This window comes from Silurus aristotelis, assembly GCF_946808225.1.
Source record: "Silurus aristotelis genome assembly, chromosome: 11".
Classification (NCBI taxonomy): Eukaryota; Metazoa; Chordata; class Actinopteri; order Siluriformes; family Siluridae; genus Silurus; species Silurus aristotelis.
This window is the reverse complement of record NC_139584.1, coordinates 22,250,331-22,274,388: the sequence shown is the minus strand read 5'-3', so window position 1 is coordinate 22,274,388 and position 24,058 is coordinate 22,250,331. Positions and strand designations below refer to the sequence as shown.

Here is a 24,058-nt window from a genome sequence, read left to right as displayed (position 1 = left end):
TATATATATATATATATATATATAATATTATATTATATATTATATACAGGTAGACGCCAAGTTACAATGATTCGATCTTGCGATGACGATAACCATATGACAAAATTGTAAAAATATTTTAAGTTTCGCAGGCAAACGTTACAGCATATATGCGGTAAGATACACTGAGACTCATTTTCTGTGTTTTTGGTGTTTTAAAAGCCCAGTTTTAGTTCTTGTTTCTCTCGTTTTTATCGGCGGCATCGGACACTGACACAGAGCGCACTGATTAGCCTCGTCAGCTACAGAAGTGCTTCTTACCGCTCGTTTCATCCGGCTCCGCCTCCTACTCACGAAACGGTGCTCGTCCACATGCCTGCCATCACATACATATACACTGTAAAGTTTATTTGAACTATTTTCAAGTTACGATGAGTCGCATTAGAAGGAGTGCTTCTGTGCATATCGTGTGCATCATAAGTGCAAAAGAGATTTACCAGTGCTGCTTTACGAGACATTTTCAAACTGACATTCAAACAGCGTTTATTTTTACAATCATCTTTATGTAGTATAGGCCATGTTTTCATGCTTTATACCGTTAAGATTCAGTTTTTAAGTTTTTCCTGAGGGTTTTTTATTATTATTTTTGCATGTTTTTGAAGACTGTGTGTGAAAACTCCTGCTGTCCTCATCACACACTCCTACTCCTCAGGTGACCAGTCATGTGAAGTACTACCTACACACATCTGCACTACCCAAGAGCTGCTAAATCCACACTGCACCTCTGCTACCTCTACCAGTCAGGCTCTAATGTAATGTCAGCATGTTCCCCTTAGGGACCAAAGACATTGGGACAGGGAGTGAAAAAGTAATTGCCCTTTTTTATTTTAGTTTTTTAAACACCTGTCACAATAGCTGCATGAGTGTACCATACTGTCATTTACAATCAGGCTGTCCAAATGAGCAGGGTCTGTAATTTGTACAGAACTAGGTCCGAGACCAAATTAAAGCTAGCATAGGCCAGCTAGATTATTTCTATTAGCATAAAACTAACCAGCATCTAATAATCTCTCAATGTTTGACAGATGGACTTGTGGTGGCCACCGACCCATTTGAACAGCTCAAAACCATCACACAAGATTGTCAAATAGCCTACGCACTTGTGGGACAAAAATAAACCTTAAACCCGTCGAGAAATGTCATTCAATCGAATCAAATCCTCCTAACTAAGTAATAGATGCACTTTGGTTTAGTTGCCGATTGATTGAATGCTTCCAGTTATTTAAAGCTATTTCACTGTTCCCTAACTGCCAGGTGCAGAGAGAATCACCAGGGCGTCTTCTTGTTAATGTGCACATATTCAAGGGTTATGCTTTATTAGCAATAAATATCACTGTCATAATGTCTGGACCTAATGTCCATCATAAAACTATCTGTCTTTTAAAGAACAAAATGTCCTGCCACTCTTTTCTACATTGCTAAGATTGACACGGTGCAGTTGACTGACCTTACAGTCAAACCGACATGCTCTAACTCGGAATCGTTAACATCTAAATATATCAGTCACTGCTTGTTTGCTGGGGCTGGTGGTTAGGATAGAGCAGAGAATTTCTATGCCATACTGCAGGGTTTTAATTGAGCCCTAAAGAGGGATTTGAAGACTGTGGCACATTCCAAGTACTATCACAGATTCCAAGCAGGAATTTACAGACTGTAACATGTTGCTGATGCCTATATGCCTGCACTACATACAGATACCTACTGCTGAATGATGGTCAACTAATGACACACATTGCATCAGCTGTGGCCTGCTCTGGCATATTTATGAGATGTCTTTCTGTTAGGATTGGACCAGTTACTCCGATGTACAGAGATGGATAACCTAGATTGAAAATTGTATGGGTCAAGATATAGGACCATCTTGGTTTATGTGTGGCTTTAGGTGTGGTTAACACAGCTTGTTGTGCACATATATCCTGTGTATCAGGGTTTTTTTGACAGGCATATTTTTTTGGCCAGTGCCCGGGACATTAGTCCTGTCCCTTTAGGAAAGAACTCCTAATATTAACCCGTTATGTGTATAAAATACATCAGACACAGAATTAACCTCTTCCATTCAAACCTCTCCACCACCATGGGAAAGACCAGAGACCTCTCAAAGGATGTCAGGGACAAGATTGTAGACCTGCACAAGGCTGGAATGGGTTACTGGTGTCCTTTATACACATAATGAGTTGATATTAGAAGTTCTTTCCTGAAGGGACACGACTTATTTGGGTCTGTGTGAGTCAAAATTTTTGCTGGTTTGTAGGGGATTAAATACTTATTTCACTCGATTAAATTATATATAATTTAAATTTAAATGTTCTTTTTCTGGATTTTTGTTTATCTTCTTTCTCTCTGTTAAAATAAACCTACCATACCAATTCTAGACTGTTCGTTTCTTTGTAAGGGGGGGACATATAGAAAATCAGCAGGGGATTTAATAATTATGTCCCCCACCGTTTACCCTATAGACTTTGCATTGCCTCGCACCTGACTTTTCTTCAGACACAGCAAAAAAAAGAACCCGTGAATGCTAAAGTGTATGTGACTGCCATCACACCTTTAAGGCGATCTTTATGGAACTATGCAAGATGCCAAAATGAACTGAGCATCTCTGCATTTCTGCAAACAACCACTGCCTTTTTGCTAATGATCACTGCAGGAAAATGCGATTAGTTCTCATCGCACGCATCGGTGGAGAGATTAATGTGGGATTGGGGTAAAATCCAATTTCTGTTTAAGGCCATATAAGGAAATGTTGTCAGTCTGTCTATAGTTTATAGCATTTTATTACCGCGAACCTGCTAATCTAGCTATCCGTGCTATGTGTCGTATGCACCATTCAGCAGCTATCATGCTCAATGCTCAGTCCAACTCAGTTCATTTGACACGAAGGAAATATCTGAGGGGCTGCTTTGCCTAGGCAGAGACCAGCCATTGATTCAGGTGTGGACACTTTCCTATGGCCTACTGATGTTTAAACTGATGATATGGCACTCTAGGGGTATGTCCTTCATATGATATTCTCTGAATATTCTCTTACTCCAGGTACTCCATTCTATTCTGTTTCCATCTTTTACCAGGTAGGAAAAGGTTAATACTATTCCTCCAGGGATGGATGTTTGGTCACCCTTGATTACAGTCTTAAGATGAATTGTATTCTGGTGATTCTCACAACTCCTGGCAGTTACAAGGAAGGTAGAAATATGGTTCTTTGGATATCCATGGATATCTTGCAGAGGTCATCAGCACTAAGAGCAGGTACTAAAGAGAGAAAGTTCCAAGGACAGTTTCATGTATGACAGTAGGATTTGTTGAAAATCAATAGCAAATACTCTGATTTTACAAAAAGGTCTCAGCATGCATGCACATTTAAACAATAATGTATCCAGGTGATCCTTTCCGCACCTGACTGTTATTCAGTACACATTAAACCATAACTACAAATGTAACTACTATTAGGAAAACAGTTGCCAGTATTTTCATCAGGTTTGGCTTATGTTTTTGTTGTTGTTGTTGTTGTTTTTTATTCTTTTTGCCAGCCATAAGGATATAAGAAAGCTGAAACAGGTACTTCTGGTTTTTTTTTTTTTTTTTTTTTTTTTTCCCATTTTAACCCATTTTAAGGGGTAGAAACTCCAAGCATGTTTGCTTTTAGCAAATGAAACCTGACTTATTGTCTGAGCCATAGAGCTTTTTTTCACACTTTCACTCTTGCGGAGAGATATTTGAAAAAAAAAAAAAAAAAAAAAAAAAAAAAAATGCTTTTTGCACTTTTCATGCTACTGTACACAAAGACAATCTTTTATAAAGCCCATTTGATGAAATGTCATGTTACATCAAACTTTGTTGGTCCAAATGTGGACATATCATAGTTTTGTACTGCAGTCAGTTTCTATGCTCCATTTGAATATGGCTTGTCATCTCGTGTTTGACTCCAGAAAACTCCAGGGATGAAATAAGAAATGTAACGAGATGCTGGGAATACTGCATCTGTCACTCACTGCCATGGCTCACTCGCTGATTCAGTCATGAATTGTGTTATTTTTATTTTTTTTTGTTCTGCATAGTAAACACTGCATCTGCCACCATTTGCATAGCACGAATGCTTGAAACCTGCACAAAGCCAAACTGCTTTGCAGCACACTTTAAAACACTTGACAGAAAGGGCTCTGAGAAACATTTCTGGTATCACACTCTGCAATGTCCTCAGTGATCTCATGCTCATATTTGGAATTTAGAAATATATGCATCAACCAGGGCTTATTAAAAAAAAAAAAGATAGAAATTATACCAAACTTTGACTAAATTACAAATGAAACACTAAAATTCAAATGCAGTTATTTGTATTTTAAATATATTTCCTTGCCATTTGCTCCGCTCGTGTAATTTTAAATCCTTACAATTAGATATAGGGCATTTAAGGGTACAAAAGGTCCTTTTGCATTGAACAGCAGTTTTATTAAAAAAAAAAAAAAAAAAAGAAATGTGTTAATGATGTTACAAAGACAATTTGCAAGAGGAAATGTAAAGGTTTTAATTCAAATGGTTTATTTTCATATAGTGATTTTGTGTACATGACATCGTACCCCTTGTTCAAGAACTATTTATCTGAAGTATTCTGAGATCTGCCTGTAGCTCATTGCCCAGAATTGCCAGTTTTGTATCGATGGACAATCTGTTTTTGTACATTAGCTTTTCTCTCTTGTTCTCGGCCTGGATTATTTTCTAACCAAAATAAACTGTTTAAAGATAACCAGTGCTACATTAGTTACCAACACATCATGGTCCATGAGACTAGTATGAATATAAACATAAAAGGCAGTGAAGTTTGCATTGCCCCCAACCTGCACATTTCATTTCACTGAAATGCCAGAATGTGTGTTAGGCATTGATACAGAAGTGTATAATTGCATATAGACATAGACATATTTCCAGTTGTGCAATATTTAAGACTTCAATTATAGACGTTAGTGTTGTTACAGCAGTAATGCTTACACTGAAGAACATTTGATTCCCCTTTTTTATCCTACAGTATATTACAAAAGTGAGTACACTCCTCACATTTCAGCAACCATTTTAGTATCTTCTCAAAGGACAATACTAGAGAAATGTAACTTGGATATATATATATATATATATATATTAGCGTAGTCCATGTGCAGCTTGTATAGCAGTGCAGATTTACTGAAAATAACTCAACATATAGCCATTATTGTAAAAAAAAAAAAAAACTGGCAACAAAAGTGAGTACATGTCAAAACTGCGTCCAGGTGTCAATATTTTGTGTGAGCAACGTTGTTATCCAGCACTTCCTAAATCCTCCTGAGCATGGAATTCACCAGAGCCTTGAGAGGCCTGTTCCGAGTGGAATAAATCTTGGAAAACCTCCGTATGACCCTGGCCACTACTATAACTCAGTTTCAGGGTGTTACCAATCTTCTTATTCTCTATTCTTTTATTCTAATTCTTAAATTCTTAGAAGGTTCTTTGCCATGTTGAACAGCCAGTGGTCAGTATGAGAGAATTGTACTCAAAGTACCAAATGTTAACTGCTTTAATACAAGATAAAAAAAAAATTGTATGGTCCTGTCAAGCAGACAAAAACATGAACATGATGAATAGCTTTGCATGGTCCTCACTTTTGTTACCAGCTATATAGACAATAATGGCTGTATGGTTCATTCTTTTCAGATGACAGTAAATTACAAATCCTCAGTGTTTCCTAATAGGTTTGACAAATAAGACAATAAGTATACTTTCACATATGCAGTGTTTAGTTCATTTTAATCAAAACCTAAGGGGTGTACATTTCCCACCAACAAAAGAATTAGGCCCTACACAGACCTTAGCTAACATTTCTTTTTATGCTTTTTCAAGTTATTTCATTATGTGCAGTGTGAAACCAATTCAGATCAAACCAGTCAACAAACCCAAAGGTTTTGCTCTGATTTGGACTCATACAGTTTGAATGTTCACTAAAACTGCATAGTGAACAATAAGAACCTCATGTAGTGCAATTAATAAAGTTATTTTAAAAAATCTATATTAAAATGTTTAAATTAAGAAAGAACTTAAGTTCGTAACGTTCCGTAAAATAGGTTGTTCACTTCTATCAAATGTTACTAAATATAAGCTTTACCCATGTAACTTAGTGCATAAGGGGTCATATCACAGTATCTGTTTACAACATTATATATTTATGTGACTGTAGCAGCTGTGCATTTATCAAATATCTGAGAAACTTCATTAAAAGGCTCACTCATAGCTTACATTTATTAAAACGGGACAGTGGTGCTTTAAAGTTTGTGAATGAAAAAAAATAAAAATCTGCATAATTTTGACCAAAACGTTATCAGATATAAGTAGACAAAGAGAACCCAATTAAACAAACGAGACAAAAATAGTATAGTCGGTCATTTTCTTAAAACAGGGTGTTCACTAATACCTGATAGTTATTTCAATCTGATGATCTGATCTGCGAAAAAAAAAAAAAACTGCCATTTTACTCAAATTATTAAGGAAAATAGTTCAGTATTATATATTAATATAATTATTATATGTTAAAAGAGATGTAAGCAAAGGTATGTGAACCTCAAGGATTAGCGGTTAATATAAAGTAATTCGAGTCAGGTGTTTTCACGCAGTGGGATGACGATCAGGTGTGAGCGTCCTGATTTTATTTAAAGAACATGCATTTAAAAAGGTTAGATCTTCTCAACACGTTTGTGGATGTGTATCATTCAACGAAACGAAGCTGATGTATGAGAACCACGAAAAAAAAAAAAAGGTTGTTGTTGCTCAACAGCCTGGAACATAGTCATCTCTAAAGAGTTCTGACTTCATCAATGCGCTGTCAGACAAATTGGGGAATTCAGGACCATTATTAACTTCTCTCAGAATAACTAAAGAACAAGATGTGTAATAGTCTGGAAGGTCACATAGGAACCCTGGTTCATTAAATTTCAATTTGTATAGCACTTTTAACAATGGACATTGTCTCAAAGCAGCTTTAAACAGATGATGCTGTAATAGAGAATGAATTAACTTTTAAGCAACTCAAGACTTCTCTCACATTAGCTAATATTAATGTACCATCAGGCTGAAATACAATGGTGTACCAGGAAGCATATGTTAAATATATTATGTGGAAGGATGAGAGCAATAAAATTAGATTGAAATAATAAACCTAATGTTTGAATCAAGAACGTGCTGCGTTCCAGCATTAGATCCAATTCCCATTCTTGAAATATATTTGTATTATAATGCTTTGGGCCTGTTTTGCTGACTCTTGTCCAGGATGGCTTGCCATAATCAGTGGAATAATGAATTTTGATTTATACCAGCAAAATCTAAAGAAAAATGTCACGCCATCTGTCTTTGACCTGACAATGACACGAATCATTCTACCAAAAGAATGATCTGAAGCAGCAAGTCATGCCAGAAGACCTATCAATAACCCAAGCGTTGAACGTGTTCTTCGATGATTGTTTTACAAATTCCTCCAAGACGAAGTACCTTCAAGACAATGCTGATCAACAGTCACTGAAAGGGTTTAGTGGAAGTAATGATGCACACTACTTATACTAAAATTAATGCTTCTCATACTTTTGCCATTTACAGATTATATAATATTGAATTGCTGTCCTTAAAACAAATAACCATGTATCCTATTCTATAGCATTCAAACTTTCAAGCACCACTCTACTTTTTTTTCCAGTATGCCAGTATATTAACACCTTATTCCAGTGCAGTGATATCACCCCTAGCACGTACTCAGAAATTCCTCCACATCCTTCTCCGTTTTTATCCTAGCAGGTTCTCTCATCTCTGTGTCTCCAGACTGGCTGGCTTGTAAACAGGTACGTTCTGATCATGGAGCGAGGGAAGGCCCTTGATCGCATCGGCAGCCTTCTCTGCGAGCATGATCGTGGGGGCATTCAGATTGCCACTGACCATACTGGGCATGATTGAGGCATCCACCACCCTGAGTCCCTGCAGGCCATAAACACGTGTCTCAGGGTCCACAACAGCCATTGGGTCGGTGTCTCGGCCCATCTTGCAGGTGCAGGACGGGTGATAGGCGCTGTCTGCTTTCTGCCGCACAAGCGCGTCAATTTCAGCATCGGAATGCACAGAGATGCCAGGCTGCAGCTCAACACCCCTGAATGGTTTGAAGGCTGGCTGGGCGAAGATTTCGCGTGACAGCTTCACACACTGCCGGAACTCCTGAACATCAATGTCTATGACACACAGAGAAAAACTAACATGAGGAAAAAGTCCATAAAAAAAAAAAGCCATGTCGTACACAAGCATTACATTTCATGTTCATTGTTCAAGTTTTAAGTTGAGAGGTGGGATGTTTTCTCATTTATATGTTCAGCCGTATTACAACGATTGGCGTCTGTGTGAAACACTAGCAGTGCCTTGAGAAAGTATTCACTTTTCTTGAACTTTTCCAGATTCTGAATTGTTATAACCTGAAATTAAAATGTCATGAATTGATTAAAAAAAACATAATATTGTAATACATTTTGCTAATTTTTTTAACAAATGAAGTATTAAATTTTGACTGTGAAATGCTGTAAACCCCCAAGTTACAGCTGATGACAAAGGTATACATACACCATAAATACACCATAAAACCCCCAAAACAACGTTTCCCCACATTTCACCCTACCACGCTTTCTTTTTCCACAATTTAAATTTTTTTTCAGATTCAGAGACAGATTTAATTATTTTTTATTTTGAATATTTTTGGAGGAGGAATATATAAAGTCGTATATTCCTTTAAACAGTATTTAAGGCGATTGATGTGATGTGAGATTGATGATTCCATGGGAAAATCCAGGCAACTCAGCCAAAATCTACAAGTCCATTCTTTTTTTTTTTTTTTTTTTAGAAAAACAACACAAACGTCTATAAAAAAAAAAAAAACTGTATGTAAACATAAAACTCCTGAGGCACAAAAACACTGTAATGTTCAGAAAGGAGGCACAAGTTTCCACCCAAGAAAGCAATAACAGAACTGGTTTCTTAGTAGTTGTGAGCATGTGTTATAAAAGTATGTATGTCCAGCATGAAGAGACTACCATGGCCTAAAAGATAGTCATGCAAGAAAGATGCTCCTTCAACTGAGACTGGAATAAAAAGCTAGGAGTGAAGTTGCAAGTGATTAACAGACTGAAGCCCTTACCGTTTGAACCAAAAAAGCAGCATAATGTTGTGGGTGAAAGGCAGTGGTCCGCTTCACAAAACAGATGCCAATATTAGGATACTAATCTAGAAATACTAAAGCAACACCTCAAGACAGACAGAAGTTTGACACTTTGTCACAACTGGGCCTTTCCACAGGAAAAAATTCCAAGCATACATTCATATATAAAAGGTTGGCTCTAATCCAAATCCCAAACTCTGAACTGAACAGAAAAGGCAAGTCTGAGCATGGGGGTCCACAAACCTGACTGAGTTCGGTTAGCAGGAACAAAATGTAAAAACTAGTATGTAAAAATGAAAAATAGTGAATACCCTAATTGACAAAGTAAATAAAGGTTAACATGAAATATGTGAAGTTTTGAACATTTCAGGTATCTTTAGTCTTTATCAACAAAACACACACATATCTATACCATCAGATTTATTCTGTAATATTTTTAGTAAAAAGGGAAATTTTATCAACATTTTCAAGTGAATGTCTCAAAATGTTTCTCAACTGATTCCATTTCACTTCTCTCAAATCAATAATAACTTACTGTAAATAAATATAAATATAAAATTTTTTTAAAATTTAATAATATAAAGTTCTTGCTCAGGTGGGCAAAACAAGTTCTGAAGAAAAAAGTAAAATATTAACATTAAATGTCTGCATGAATGACTCAACTTCAAATGTCAATCGCATGTGTTGTGGATATACCAGTACTCTATAGCAATAACCTTTGTTTCTTTTTAAATCAATTAAAACCTTTTAAACACTTGGACATTACAGTTCAGCCATTAGACCGGCATCAGTAAGTGAACGGTTCTGCTTTCTCGCTTTAAAATGTATACACAAATGGTATGATCATGTCAGGGATCTACAACAAGTCAAGTCAAGAAGCTTTTATTGTCATTTCAACCATATATAGCTGACGCATTACACAGTGAAATGAAACAATGTTCCTCCTGAGCCCTGGTGCTACAACAATCACAGAAAACACAGGGCTAAAGACTAGTAAGTGTCCTGCCACATAAAGTGCATGTGTATAACCTGGTGCAAACAGTGCAAAGACAAAACAAGACAGTGCAAGACAAATACACAAAATACAATATAGCTCCGCCAGTCAATAGTATGCATCTGAATGGTAAATAACTATATAACAAACATTGGTAAAATATGGCCTTACCAGTTGAGAGGTATTTGGGTTCAATCAAAGGGTGGTCAAGCGGATTTCTGCTTTTTAGTTTTAACCAGCCAACACTCGTACTCCTCATTGGTCCGACATGTACCTGCAGGAAACAACTAAACTGCTAAGACTGTCAGATTGGAAATGAGTTAAAGCGGTAGGACAAGGAAATCTGGGGTTTTAACTGGTGTTCCACTTCAAAGGAGTTAAGTAGAGTCAATGCAGAAGCACTGGGGTTCATCAGCACAAGCTTTGGCAAACCATGTCGTCATGAAGTTTGTTTTGTACACAGGTGTATTATCATGCTAGAACAGGTTCAGGCGTCATGGTTCCAATGAGGGTAAAACAGCATACATACATTCTAGACCAGGGGTGTTCAAAACTTTCCACCAAAGGCCAGTGTTTAGATTTAGACAAACCTGTTTAGACTTTCATTTTCAGTGGTCTATCAAGTGTGGCCTTTGTTTGAATGAAATCCCACCCACTCCGGCCCTTTCTAGAAATGATTGGATACCCCTGTTCTAGGCAATTGTATGCTTTCAACTTTGTAGCACCAATTTGGGGATATTCAGTGTGAGATTCAGGTGTCCAAAAATATTTGGCCATATATTGTATGCATAATAACATCTTATGCTTGACAAAATAACAACAAGCTTCCAAGCAAAAAAAAGTGTATCTCAAGTGATTTCCTTCATAAAATGAATGTGCGGACATATAAATGAAACATGCGAAGCCAAAGCCAAGACAAAAGATAACAGAAAGACATTTCTTTAACAAACTGCAGAGCTAAATGAAAACCCTGTACTCTAACCTGGTAAGCCTCGAGTTTGGGCATGGCACGGCCATGGTCGATAACCTGGGATGGCAGGAAGTGGAACTGGATGTCGGGATGAGTGACACCAGGGCGACTGCGAATAAAACCACCACTCTCCAGATGAGCTGTAGCACCGGAACCTGTTAGATGGATCACAATCAAAAGACGATCTCATCAACGCTAAGCATTTGTTTTTTTGAACAGATGAAAAGAAGCCACATACTGTATATTTATGTCAGGAATTATGATATTTATAAAATGATTTCCAGTAGACATCGCCTAACAAATTCAGCTTTCATCATGCTTGTTATTAAGGTGAAAAAACCCACCAGATTCTTGTGATGGAGATATTGTTTATGGTGTCAATTCTTTTTTACCTATTAATAATATTTTCCAACGACTGTGACTGGTTGAAATTGCCAAAATATAAGCAAACTAGTGGTCATAATTTCCACTGACCAGACTGTTACTATAGATCTTAGGGTAGATGGTAGTTTAGTGGTTGAGGCATTAGGATCTCTTGGTCATGAGTTCAAATCCCTGACCAAGGCCCTTAACCCCATAGCTGTTCAATTGTATGAAGGAGAAAAATTTTGGTTTCTCTGGGTGTCAAAATGCCATCAATGTAAATGCTGTACAGTTCTCGCACTTTCATTAGTAAATGTCCCATGAGCTTCCTTTCCATCCGCTTGCTCACGCCCACATAAAAGTAAATGCTTCTTGCTTGCGCAATTCAATGATCAAATAAACTCAAATGATCTGCTTGTTTAATATTGAAAAGAATTTGTCATTAACAGTGACTTGTGTACATGTAGATTGTTCTTTAAACTTTCTGTGTTTGTGCATTTGCATTATACTTTGCCATGAAACATTACTATAACTAAATGCCACACTAAGGGCCAGGCATCTTGGTGTTTGACCTTCCGTGTGTGTGAAAATTGGATATGGGTTTTTTTTGGTCTCCTACCTGTGAAGCGCAGTAGCCACTCCAAGCCGATCTTAACCATTTGGAATGGTTTCTGAGCTTTGTACAGAGTAATAGGCTTAATGCACTTTTGTTGGATATACAGCTCCAAATGGTCTTGGAGATTGCTTCCCACACCTACACATACACACAGTTAGTGGACATAGTGTAGTGGCAAGACATTGCTGTTGAATAAATATGATTTCGCTTTATTGTATCTAGCACTCTCATATAGCCTCTTTTCACCTAATCATTAACACAGCAAGCATGTAGAATAAGGTCTTTTTGCGCGCCACCAAAAACTAAATTACAGTGGTATTTACAACACATAGATCACTAAGATAAGTAAGTGTCTTTAAGAAAGAACGACTCTCAAGAATGGTCAAAGTGCAGACCATTAAAAACCTCTTTTATATCAAATGCATTACATAATATATATATATAAAGATGACCTGGGAGATGTTGCACGACGGGGATTTCCAGTTTGCGCAAATCATCAGCATTTCCAACCCCGGACAACATAAGCAGCTGCGGCGAGTTAATGGCACCACCACTGACAATGACCTCCTTATCAGCAAATACCTAAAACAATAGTAATAATTTCCTCTAATAAAGAAGTGCATATGTTTATTTAAGATCTGTAAGCAGTTCATTAGTATTCAAATAAACTAAAAAAGGTATGTGAGAAGGTTAATATGCTTATTGAAAGAAACCTTTCAGAGGAAATAAGCATATCAAGCTGATCACTGGTGAGACTGACAAAACCCACAGTGCAAGCAAAGATAGAAGTGTGTTTAGGTGGAATTTTGATTAACTTCAGATAAACAGAAAAATAGGTCATGACTGCACCTGAGGGTTTCTCGAATACTAAGCAGTTATAGCATTCAAAAGGTAAGATCATCCAGAGAAAATGAAAGAAAGAAATGTCTATGTAATGGAATGTCCTATTCTTGGCATTGTTGCTGTGGTTCCCTGTTTTTACACAGTTGATTGCCTTCCTGGTGAGTCATGGAACATCTAATATTGTGCCAGTTCTTTTATAGCCCTTTCCTAATCTATACTTTTGTTAAACTGAGATCCTGGAAATTACAAGAATCTGAAAAAACAAAGCAGAATCGCTTCAGAAACAGGTGTGATAATTACATTTGAACATGATACGTTGAACATCACATGACATGCCAATATGGAGCACAATTGCAGGCCAAATAATAAAATGATTTGTACACTTGTGCAAACAAGATCTAACAGGATTGATCTTGGCTTTACTTTTTATATCACAAAAAAACGGATATTTTAACAGAGGTGTGTAGACTTCTATATCATTTGTACATGAAAATTGTAATTGTAATATTGGAAACATATCAAATGTGCTGTTCAGTTATTCTTTTATATACACCATGCTGGACTTTCTTAATCTTTTGGGTTTTGCAGTAACATAATGTTTACATATTCCAGCCAGCATTTTTGGACAGACACGCTGTTTCTATTATCTTGATACCTGGACCTCTTCCCTACCTTCTTTGTCTGACCATTCTGTTGGTACTCCACTCCCACTGCTCGAGTCCCATCAAAAAGAATCCGTGTAGTCATACATCTGACTTCTGCCTTCAGGTTGTGTCTGGACAGAGCAGGCCACAAGTATGCACTTGCTGTGCTCCATCTTTTGCCTAAAGCAAGGGCGAAAGGTCAGATTCAAGATGGAAGAGAAAAGATAAATAAGATCAGGAGGGAAAGTTGCTCAAGTTTATTTGATGCTACAACATAATACAATACAAAAGAAGAAACAGCAAAACATTCTGCAGTAATTGGCAAATCCTGTGTTGACAGTAAAAATCACCAAAATAAGTATAATAAGCCCCAGCACCCCTTGGGGAATTCAAAGGTTTGGCGACTTAACAGTAGCTGGAAATAACAGTCTGTGCATGAACAAGGCTCCAACTGCCATACTGTACCCTTGCAATGCACATTACATGACATTACTAAATCATGTTAAGCACAGACCATTTGTACAGTCAAAGCTATACTTTGTGTAGTATAGTCTTCTTCTTCTTCTTCTTTCGGCTGCTCCCATTAGGGGTCGCCACAGCGGATCATCCGTCTCCATACCACCCTGTCCTCTATATCTGCCTCTTTTACACCAACTACCTGCATGTCTTCCCTCACCACATCCATGAACCTCCTCCTTGGCCTTCCTCTTTTCCTCCTACCTGGTGGCTCCATCTTCAGCATTTTTCTACCAATATAATTCATGTCCCTTCTCTGCACATGTCCAAACCATCTCAATCTCGCCTCCCTCACCTTGTCACCAAAACATCCTACATGTGCTGTCCCTCTAATAAACTCATTTCTAATCTTGTCCATCCTCGTCACTCCCAACGAAAACCTCAACATCTTCAGCTCCGCTACCTCCAGCTCCACCTCCTGTTTTTTACTCAATGCCACTGTCTCTAATCCATACAACATCGCAGGTCTCACCACAGTCCTATAAACTTTCCCTTTCATTCTTGCAGATACTCTTCTATCACAAATCACTCCTGTCACTCTTCTCCACCCACTCCACCCTGCCTGCACTCTTTTCTTTACTTCCCTAACACACTCTCCATTACTTTGCACTGTTGACCCCAGGTACCTGAACTCCTCCACCTTCTCCACCTCTTCTCCCTGCAACCGCATCACTCCACTGCCCTCCCTCTCATTCACACACATGTACTCTGTCTTACTCCTACTGACTTTCATTCCCTTTCTCTCCAGCGCATATCTCCACCTCTCCAGGCTCTTCTCAACCTGCTCTCTACTCTCACCACAAATCACAATATCATCTGCAAACATCATAGTCCAGGGAGACTCCTGTCTGACCTCGTCCGTCAACCTGTCCATCACCACTGCAAACAGGAAAGGGCTCAGGGCCGATCCTTGATGCAGTCCAACCTTCACCCTGAACCAGTCTGTCGTACCTACTGCACACTTTACTGCCGTCACACTGTCCTCATACATGTCCTGCACCACCCTCACATACTTCTCTGACACACCTGACTTCCTCATACAATACCACAACTCCTCTCTCGGCACCCTGTCGTACGCTTTCTCTAAATCCACAAATACACAATGCAGCTCCTTCTGTCCTTCTCTATACTTCTCCATCAACATCCTCAAAGCAAATAAGGCATCTGTGGTGCTCTTCCTCGGCATGAAACCATACTGTTGCTCACAGATGGTCCCCTCTTCTCTCAGCCTGGCTTCCACTACTCTTTCCCATAACTTCATGGTGTGACTGATCAACTTAATTCCCCTGTAGTTACTGCAGGTCTGCACATCTCCCTTATCCTTAAAGATCGGTACCAGCACACTCCTTCTCCATTCCTCAGGCATCCTCTCCCCTTCCAGAATCCTGTTAAACAATCTGGTTAAAAACTCCACTGCCATCTCTCCTAAACATCTCCACGCTTCTACCGGTATGTCATCTGGTCCAACCGACTTTCCATTCTTCATCCTCTTAATCGCTGCTCTCACTTCCTCCTTACTAATCCTATCTACATCCTGCTTCACCAACTTCACATCCTCCAACCTTCTCTCTCTCTGATTTTCCTCATTCATCAGCTGCTCAAAATACTCCCTCCATCTTCTCAACACACTCTCCTCACTAGTCAACACATTTCCCTCTCCATCCTTTATTGCTCTAACTTGCAGTACATCCTTCCCAGCTCGGTCCCTCTGCTTGGCCAATCGGTATAAATCCTTTTCTCCTTCCTTAGTGTCCAGCCTCTTATACAGTTCCTCATATGCCTTTTCCTTGGCTTTCGCCACATCCCTTTTAACCTGCTGCCGCATCTCCTTGTACTCCTGCCTACTCTTCTCATCACTCTGTCGATCCCACTTCTGTTTTGCCAATCTCTTTCCCCTAATGCTCTCCTGCACTTCCTCATTCCACCACCACGTCTCCTTGTCTTGCTTTCTATTTCCAGATGTCACACCAAGTACTTTTCTAGCTGCCTCCCTCATCACTCCTGCAGTAGTTGCCCAATCATCCGGCACCTCTTCACCACCACCAAGCCCCTGTCTGACCTCTTCCCTGAACCTCACACTACACTCTTCCTCCTTCAGTTTCCACCATCTTATTCTTGTTTCAAACCTTACTTTCCTCCTCTTCTTCTTCGCCTCCAAAACCATCCTACAGACCACCATCCGATGCTGTCTAGCTACACTGTCCCCTGCCAACACCTTACAGTCTCCAATCTCCTTCAGGTTGCATCTCCTACACAGAAGATAATCCACCTGTGTGCACCTTCCTCCACTCTTATACGTCACCCTATGATCCTCCTTCTTCTTAAAATACGTGTTCACCACTGCCATTTCTATCCTTTTAGCAAAATCTACCACCATCTGCCCTTCCACATTCCTCTCCTTAAAACCATACCTACCCATCACCTCCTCATCACCTCTGTTCCCTTCACCTACATGCCCATTAAAGTCTGCCCCAATCACCAATCGTTCTTTCCTAGGTACACCATCTACCACTTCATCTAATTCACTCCAGAATCTTTCTTTCTCCTCCATCTCACAGCCAACTTGTGGAGCATAGGCACTGATGACATTTATCATCATCCCTTCAACTTCCACCTTCACGATCATCACCCTATCAGAAACTCTCTTCACCTCCACTACACTCTTACTGTACGCTTCCTTCAGAATCACCCCTACACCATTTCTCTTTCCATCCACACCATGATAAAACAGTTTAAACCCACCTCCAATGTTCCTGGCCTTACTCCCTTTCCACTTGGTCTCCTGAACACACAACACATCTACCTTTCTCCTCTCCATCATATCAGCTATCTCTCTCCCTTTACCCGTCATAGTACCAACATTTAAAGTACCAACCCGAACCTCTACTCTCCTACACTGCTCCTTTTCCTGCCGTCTCTGTAGACGCCTTCCTCCTCTCCTTCTCCTCCTTCGGCCAACAGTAGCCCAATTTCCACCGGTACCCTGTCGGCTAACGATACCTGTGGCAATTGTTGTTAACCCGGGCCTCGACCGATCCGGTATGAAATTCTCATTTGTGATCCGTATAGTACAAAGTATATATACAATGATATAAACAGTATTAATCTATTTAGTGTAAAGGGAACTCCATTATTATTACAATTATAGCTTTGGACCACTGACCCAGTCATAACAGTTCATGAGGAAAAACAGTCAATGGTAGAAACTTCTTCAGAGGTTAGAACATGTCAGTTGGAGCTTTTTAGGGCACTTGAAAAACATCTCAAACATTCCTTTTTTTGGCATTATCAAGTCTGAATTCTGAAAGTCCAAAGTGTCTTCTTTCTAAAGATATCTAAATTGTGAATGTAGCACACTTTTGTCAGGAACTGTTAAATTTAGGTAGGTCATTTTCAGCTGTGAGTCCAAAAAGTGGGGGTGCATGCTAACAAGTTAAACATTAAGCAGATTTGTCCAATGGACCAAAAAGATTGTTTAACGACACATTTAATATCATTCAGACTGAATATTTCGACTTACAATTATAAGGACTAATAAACTATACACTCTTTTATACTTTATGATGTCTTTATCTCTGTAAAGCTGCTTTGAGACAATGTCCATTGTTATTTTGTATTTAGAAAATTAATATATATACATATAAAAAACAACCTTTGTAAATGGTCATATCCATCCAGCCAACACCTTCCTGCTGGTACCCATTCATGTCGTCAGTGAAGGGGTAACCAGCCTGTTGAGCAGCCTCGATAAATGCATGGTGAAGAGGGTGATCAGTTTTGCCTCTGGAAACGTGCAAGGGTCCACTGCCACCCCGGTATTGATCCGCTCCCAATTCATGGGTCTGGGCTTTCCTGAAGTATGGGAGACAATGCTCATAGTCCCAGCCTTCAGCACCTTCGGTGTGCCAGCGGTTGTAGTCCTCAGCATGCCCACGAATATAGACCATGGCATTGATTGAAGATGAGCCTCCCCAGACACGACCGCGAGGCCAGTACATGATCCGGCCATCCATTCCTGCTTGTGGCAGTGTGTGGTAGAACCAGTTGTACTTGTCATTGCAGAGGTTGTAGGTCAATGCTGCTGGCATGTGTATCTTCCATGACAGGCGGGTACACCCAAGAAGCAAGTCCTTGGGCCCTGCCTCCAAAAGGAGTACAGACTCAGATGGGTTCTCCGATAAGCGGTTGGCCAGCACGCATCCTGCAGAACCTGCCCCCACGATCACATAACTGAAGGATGGAGTTCTCTGAACAGACGAAGTAGTGCTGTACCGGGAAGCTGAATGGCGTTGAGAATATGCAAAGGCTGCCTTTCTGGCAAGTCCTAAAGCCAGCCAACCAGACAAGGGGGGGCGCACCATTATATAAACAGTTTACAGAACTCTACAGCCAAAGCACGTAGAGAGAGATTTTATTTCCAAGCACTTTAGGAGCTCTCAATCTGCAAAGTCCCCAAGTGTGTCCACACCTTTAAATAGTTCTGAAAAGAAATTATTTTATGTCAGAATTTAATACAACTTAATACCCTCCATTGTGATTTTTTTTTTTTGTAAAACTGGCTTCCTGGCTGCAATGGTTCTAAAGCCTTTACCCAGAGAACTGGCCAGTCAGAAATATATACCATTGACAAGTTAGACACCAGTCAATCACAGGCCATCACAAACATACACAACTTCATATATGATTTCTGAGTAAACCAATGTACCTGGTGAAAACCCACACAGGAAAAAAGTGGAAAGATTCAGCAAATGCTTTGGCTTATTTTTCTTAAAACAGTAAAAACCCAACTGGTAATATATTTGTACTGAATACATGGCAGACAAATGTTTTAGCATTATAAAACATATATTGTAATAAAAAGCAAAATGTGCTTTGTCTACCTTCATTTCATACGTTTATTGTTTGTTATAGCTAAATATAAAGGTTTGGGTACATTTGCAATTAGCAGAAAGAAACTGGAAATCTAGACAACTGAAAAAGTATAGGCATTTTTCGGAATCTTTTTTTCTGAAACATTGTATAAATTCAAGCTTCACAAAATGATGATTGGGAAAGCATAACCAGGAAACCCTAACCGGAGGGGTTACAGTAATGCAAATCATAACCCATCGTTATGAAAATTATTACAGTTATGACTGAGCCTTAAGTTGAAAATTAGATTCAACTTTGCCACTGTGCAGTAAAAGTACAGCGACAGTGCAATGCTGTGTGTTAGGATTCAATCAGAAGTGCAAATAGCAATATACGGTACATAGAACATTATGTTCTATATAAAAATGTAGGTATAAGGTAATAAATAAAGACCAACTCAAAGCAAATGACAGTGTGCAAATATAGAAGTGATTTATGCAGAGAAATGAGGCAAAAATGCCCAGTGACCATCAGGTGACTATAAAGAGATTACATAGTAATTATACAGGAATGTGCAAAGAGGCAAGGTCGAGAATGAGCTATGCAGCAAAAACCCTGATCATGCAAATGACAAGGAAAAGTGGTATTATTAGTGCAAACAGCATTAGTATTGTGCAGTACAGTTGTATTTTTAATGGGTCAGAGTGGTGATGTAAAATTCAGTGTCTGACTTCAGGATAGGGTCGTTATGGTCATGTACACTTTAGCATTTAAGTTCAGAGATGACAGCTGATGAAAAGAAACTGTTCTTGAGCCTGCTATTGCAACAGCAAAGACTCCTGTAGCATTGAACAGATAATAGAGGAGTACACAGATCATGGTTTGGGAAAGAGGTGTCTTTGATTATACTTCTTACTCTCAATTTGCAATGGCTGTCTTTGGAAGGTAGCTGGACACCAGTGATGTATCTGCCAGTTTTAGCTACCCATTATAGGGCCTTCTGATGTGAGACAGTGCTGTTACTCTACCACACTGTGATGCAGTTTGTTTAGATGCTTTTACTAGGATGCTTTTTCTGATTCATATAAATTACTGTTCATCAACTAGGACCTTTTAGCCACAACATTCTTGCACCCAATCAAATCATGAGCATATTATTCAACCAATAGGATTATGATCATGAACGGAGTTATACTTAGTGGGTCCTACAGTTACATGGACCCCTGTCTCTAAAACATTTGTTAAAACAGCCAATGAATAACCTAACCTCAACAAATGTGCATATATGTGCAAACTGATGAAGCACATATTCAGAAATGAGCAAAGCATGAATGGAAAAGATGAGATGCATATACAGTGATCCCCCGAAACTCCATCCGCGGATTATGACCCACGCAGCAGCCCCTATGGTACCTTAGTGAATTTATCTAGACATTATGTCACTTTATAAATGTAATAGTGTACACTATTTGACCAAATACACAGTTTTAAATGATATTCCTAATGTTCCTGAACGTTCTGTCCTGCTGCAGATTTCCGCAAATTTTAAAATAATCCGCAACTTGCTGTTAGAATTTATAGATTTTCCGAGCTGCGAGTTCTGAACCGCAAATTATCTGGGATTGACTGTAGTCACTGAAACGATAAAACAGAATTTATAAAGCATGTATTGAAAAACTGTACCACAAAATATCACTGAAACCAGACATAACATTTGGCAGATGCGTTTATCCAGAGCGACTTACATTTGTCTCATTTATACAACTGAGCTGTGAAGTACCTAAGTGCCTTGTGCAGGGTCCCAGGAGTGGGAACTTGGTAAGACTGCCATTATGTTCTGGGCCAAAGACCAATGACTTCACCACTAAGCTACTGTACCACTCAGCCCACTAAAACACCTCCCTAAAATTGTATCAGTCTTCCTTGTGCCATCAAATCAGCTCTGACTCCTCACCATGTAATTCACCATGCCAGCTTTTTTTTATTAGTCCAGTTCTTATGTTCACATGCCCATTGTAGATGGCAGTGGGCAAAGTTCAGCATGGGAACTCTGCCTGTTGGGCAGATAAAGCTAGCTGTGATGCAATAAAACCTCTCTATCATAGCCAGCATCGACATCCTTTAGGAATCAATTCAATGACTTGTTCATGAAAGACCTATCATCATCATGAATCACCTCATATGTGAATTGTAACAAATGTTATTGTTGATTAGTGCATTATGTCACAAGATATAAGATTTCCTCATCATACACTACATGTGCAAATGTTTGTGGACACTGACCATAAATTCAAATGTGCTTTTTGAACATTTTATTCCAAATTTAGTGCCGATATGCTCTAATAATAACCTCCACTCTTCTAGAAAGATGTTCCATTAGATTGATTGTGGCGATTTTACTCATTTTGACACAAGTCAGGTTGAGGAGAATGAGAAAGCCTGGGATACAGTTCATTCCAAATTGGTTTTGAGGTCAGAGCTCTATAGATCATTTCGAGGATGCAAACAATAACAAACATGTTGTGATAAGACTACGCATGTCTGGTCCTATAGTGTTTCCGGTGGAGCCGTTTTTAAAGCACGGCGCTGTCAAAACAATATGACTAACCTTTTAAGTTTAGATAAAACAGAACAGTTAAGATATTTATAAAAGCTTATAATAGCTTTATTATCGGAAACATTTGGTCCTATAATGTGAACGATGTTTAGCTTGTCTTTGAGGATTGGAGCGTAAAAACGCTGTTAAAAATGTCTTCTGTTTAGATCGTTGCTATGGTAATTGGAAAGGTTATTAGTGCGCGTTGCACTTAAAAGTCCGGGTAAATCTGTACGTCTACGCTAATATTAAACCACTGAACTCTTAAAAAACTTTCAAGAACCTTAGTAAAGATCTTGAGAAAACAGTGATTTGGAATCTCGGGAAAGAAAAGAAAAGTTTGTGCGGGAATTGTAAGAGTGTATAGAGAGATGCACGGTTTAATCCGCTGTGGTTAATGAATGAGTTTCACCTCCAGATGTTCAATAGTCGGGTTATCGGGCTGCAGTGGTGACCAGCAAAAAGCCACGAAACCATCAAAAAAAAATAAAACCAAGCTACAAAATGTATTGTTGTGTTCCATCATTAACTATTTGCTGTAGTTTGCATTACTCCAGTGTTTAAAGATTTATGATCACACTCTTGATGTCACCCAAATGAGGATGGGTTCCCTTTTTGAGTCTGGTTCCTCTCAAGATTTCTTCCTCATAACATCTAAGGGAGTTTTTCCTCGCCACAGTCGCCATGGCTGCTCATCAGGGATAAATGCACACCATTCACCTTAACTGTTGATTTCTGTAAAGCTGCTTTGAGACAATGTCTGTTGTGAAAAGCGCTATAGGAATAAACTTGACTTGACTATACATTTGTGAGCCTCAAACACATACTGTACAGCTGAAAAGGTCAGGTGTCCCAATACTTTTGTTCAAAGGATCACAGTCATACGATTCAATCTAAAACTCTTGACTGGATTTGACTTTAATCCATTCCCTTTGGTCATTTGTATGAGATAATATGCAGTGAAGCAATCCGTGATCAATAGATAACAGCTTTATCTCAGACTTTTTAGTCTGGAACAGGGTTTATGTAAATTCGTTGCAGTCTGCTTTAGTGTTTAATCAAAATACACAGGAAAGAATTAGTCTGAAAGCACAAACTTTAAGAAATGTTTAGGGGAATATATTTTAAGCGAAATAAATTGACCTTTTTTTTTTTTTTTTTTGACGCAAATGGTCATGAATGGGATACACTGGCCTGCTGGTTCAGCCGCTTACTGAATCATTCCTAAACACTGTTTTTAGGGCTTAAAAGCAAAACAACTACAATACAGACCCTGGAGTGTCTTTTCGCGTTAGGATTTTTGTATTTTTGTAAACATTTGTTGCAACTTCAGATTCGAAACCTGACCAAACCCAAGCAACCGAACAAGAAACCCCGGACAAACACAGAGCTCACTGTCATACTTTTTTACTTCGGACTACTTTGTTTACACTGTCAACAAAAATAAATATATACACCGCATCATATCCGAATGCACAATTTCTCACAAACAAAAAAAGCAGGCAAAAAAAACCACACAAACTGAACACTCACCGACCACTCCGAGCACACCAGCTACTTGTGGTATGTAATACGGTATGTTGGTCAGAGTGGGCGGAGTCGATGGGCAACATACACACCGAGCTCTGTATGGCCTCCACCTGTCAAACACACACTGACTGTCTGTCTGGATCACTGACTGTTACTGGATTTTGAAAAAAAAGTGTAAGAAGAAAATGATCTTAAGATGATGATGATGAATGGATGAACTTTTCAAAAGTGCATGCATGCCAATTAAAAATAAAATCTCATTCAAAAATCTTTGAGAACTAATTAGCTACAAACCATGAAACATATTCACAAGAATAAAAAAAAAATAATAATAATAATTCCAGAAGGTTTTGAAACAGCAGGGCCAATCATCGCTATACATTAAATAGATTTTTTTGAGTTTCAAATCCTGAAGGTCGTTGCGCAACGATTGGGTGCAGTTAATACAACAGTTTTGGAATGTTTTGGGAAAAAAAAGCAACCCCTAGCATATTAAGAACCAGACATGGAGCCGGTTGGTCAAGTTAAAGAATTACAGTAGATAATGGAAACATTGTAGGACCTGTGAAGAAACATTCAAAAACAATAATTAATGACATTACACTCTGGCAACCTCAAAACCCTCTGGCAAACTCGACAGGTTTAGAGTGCAAGTATAACAATTGTTCAAAGAAGTCTTAGAGAGCAGAAATATGGAAATACTATAAGATTTCAACATCAGAACATTTGAATCTGGAAACAAGGATACTTTCTATGAAAGTGGTGTAAACCTAGAGTGTGGAGAAGGAAAATATCTGCACATGATCCAAAATATACAAACTGATCAGTAGAGGTAGAGTCAGGGGGCATGCATGGCTTCTTTAGAAATGGGTTCATTAATCTTTATTGACAAGG

The 24,058-nt window shown here is 38.8% G+C and overlaps 1 protein-coding gene across 1 annotated transcript; it reads right to left on the bottom strand.

Moving 5' to 3' along the window:
* Window positions 1–6,273: 6,273 nt before the first annotated feature.
* On the bottom strand, window positions 6,274–23,301 carry chdh (choline dehydrogenase). Its single transcript, XM_083554504.1, has 8 exons — window positions 23,168–23,301; window positions 17,840–18,667; window positions 13,700–13,851; window positions 12,637–12,766; window positions 12,188–12,322; window positions 11,218–11,360; window positions 10,407–10,509; window positions 6,274–8,267 (listed from the first exon to the last, which is right to left on the bottom strand). The coding sequence occupies exons 2-8, from the start codon at window positions 18,546–18,548 to the stop codon at window positions 7,849–7,851; spliced, it is 1,791 nt and encodes a 596-aa protein (XP_083410630.1). The 5' UTR covers window positions 18,549–18,667; window positions 23,168–23,301; the 3' UTR covers window positions 6,274–7,848.
* Window positions 23,302–24,058: the final 757 nt, after the last annotated feature.

Excerpts from the sequence above, each read along its gene's own strand:
- chdh (XM_083554504.1), bottom strand. The coding sequence starts at position 18,548 with ATGGTGCGCCCCCCCTTGTCTGGTTGGCTGGCTTTAGGACTTGCCAGA. Across the intron at positions 13,852-17,839 it reads GGATATGACCATTTACAAAG|GCAAAAGATGGAGCACAGCA; the intron begins GTTGTTTTTTAT and ends CCCTTGCTTTAG. Across the intron at positions 12,767-13,699 it reads AGAATGGTCAGACAAAGAAG|GTATTTGCTGATAAGGAGGT; the intron begins GTAGGGAAGAGG and ends CTATTGTTTTAG.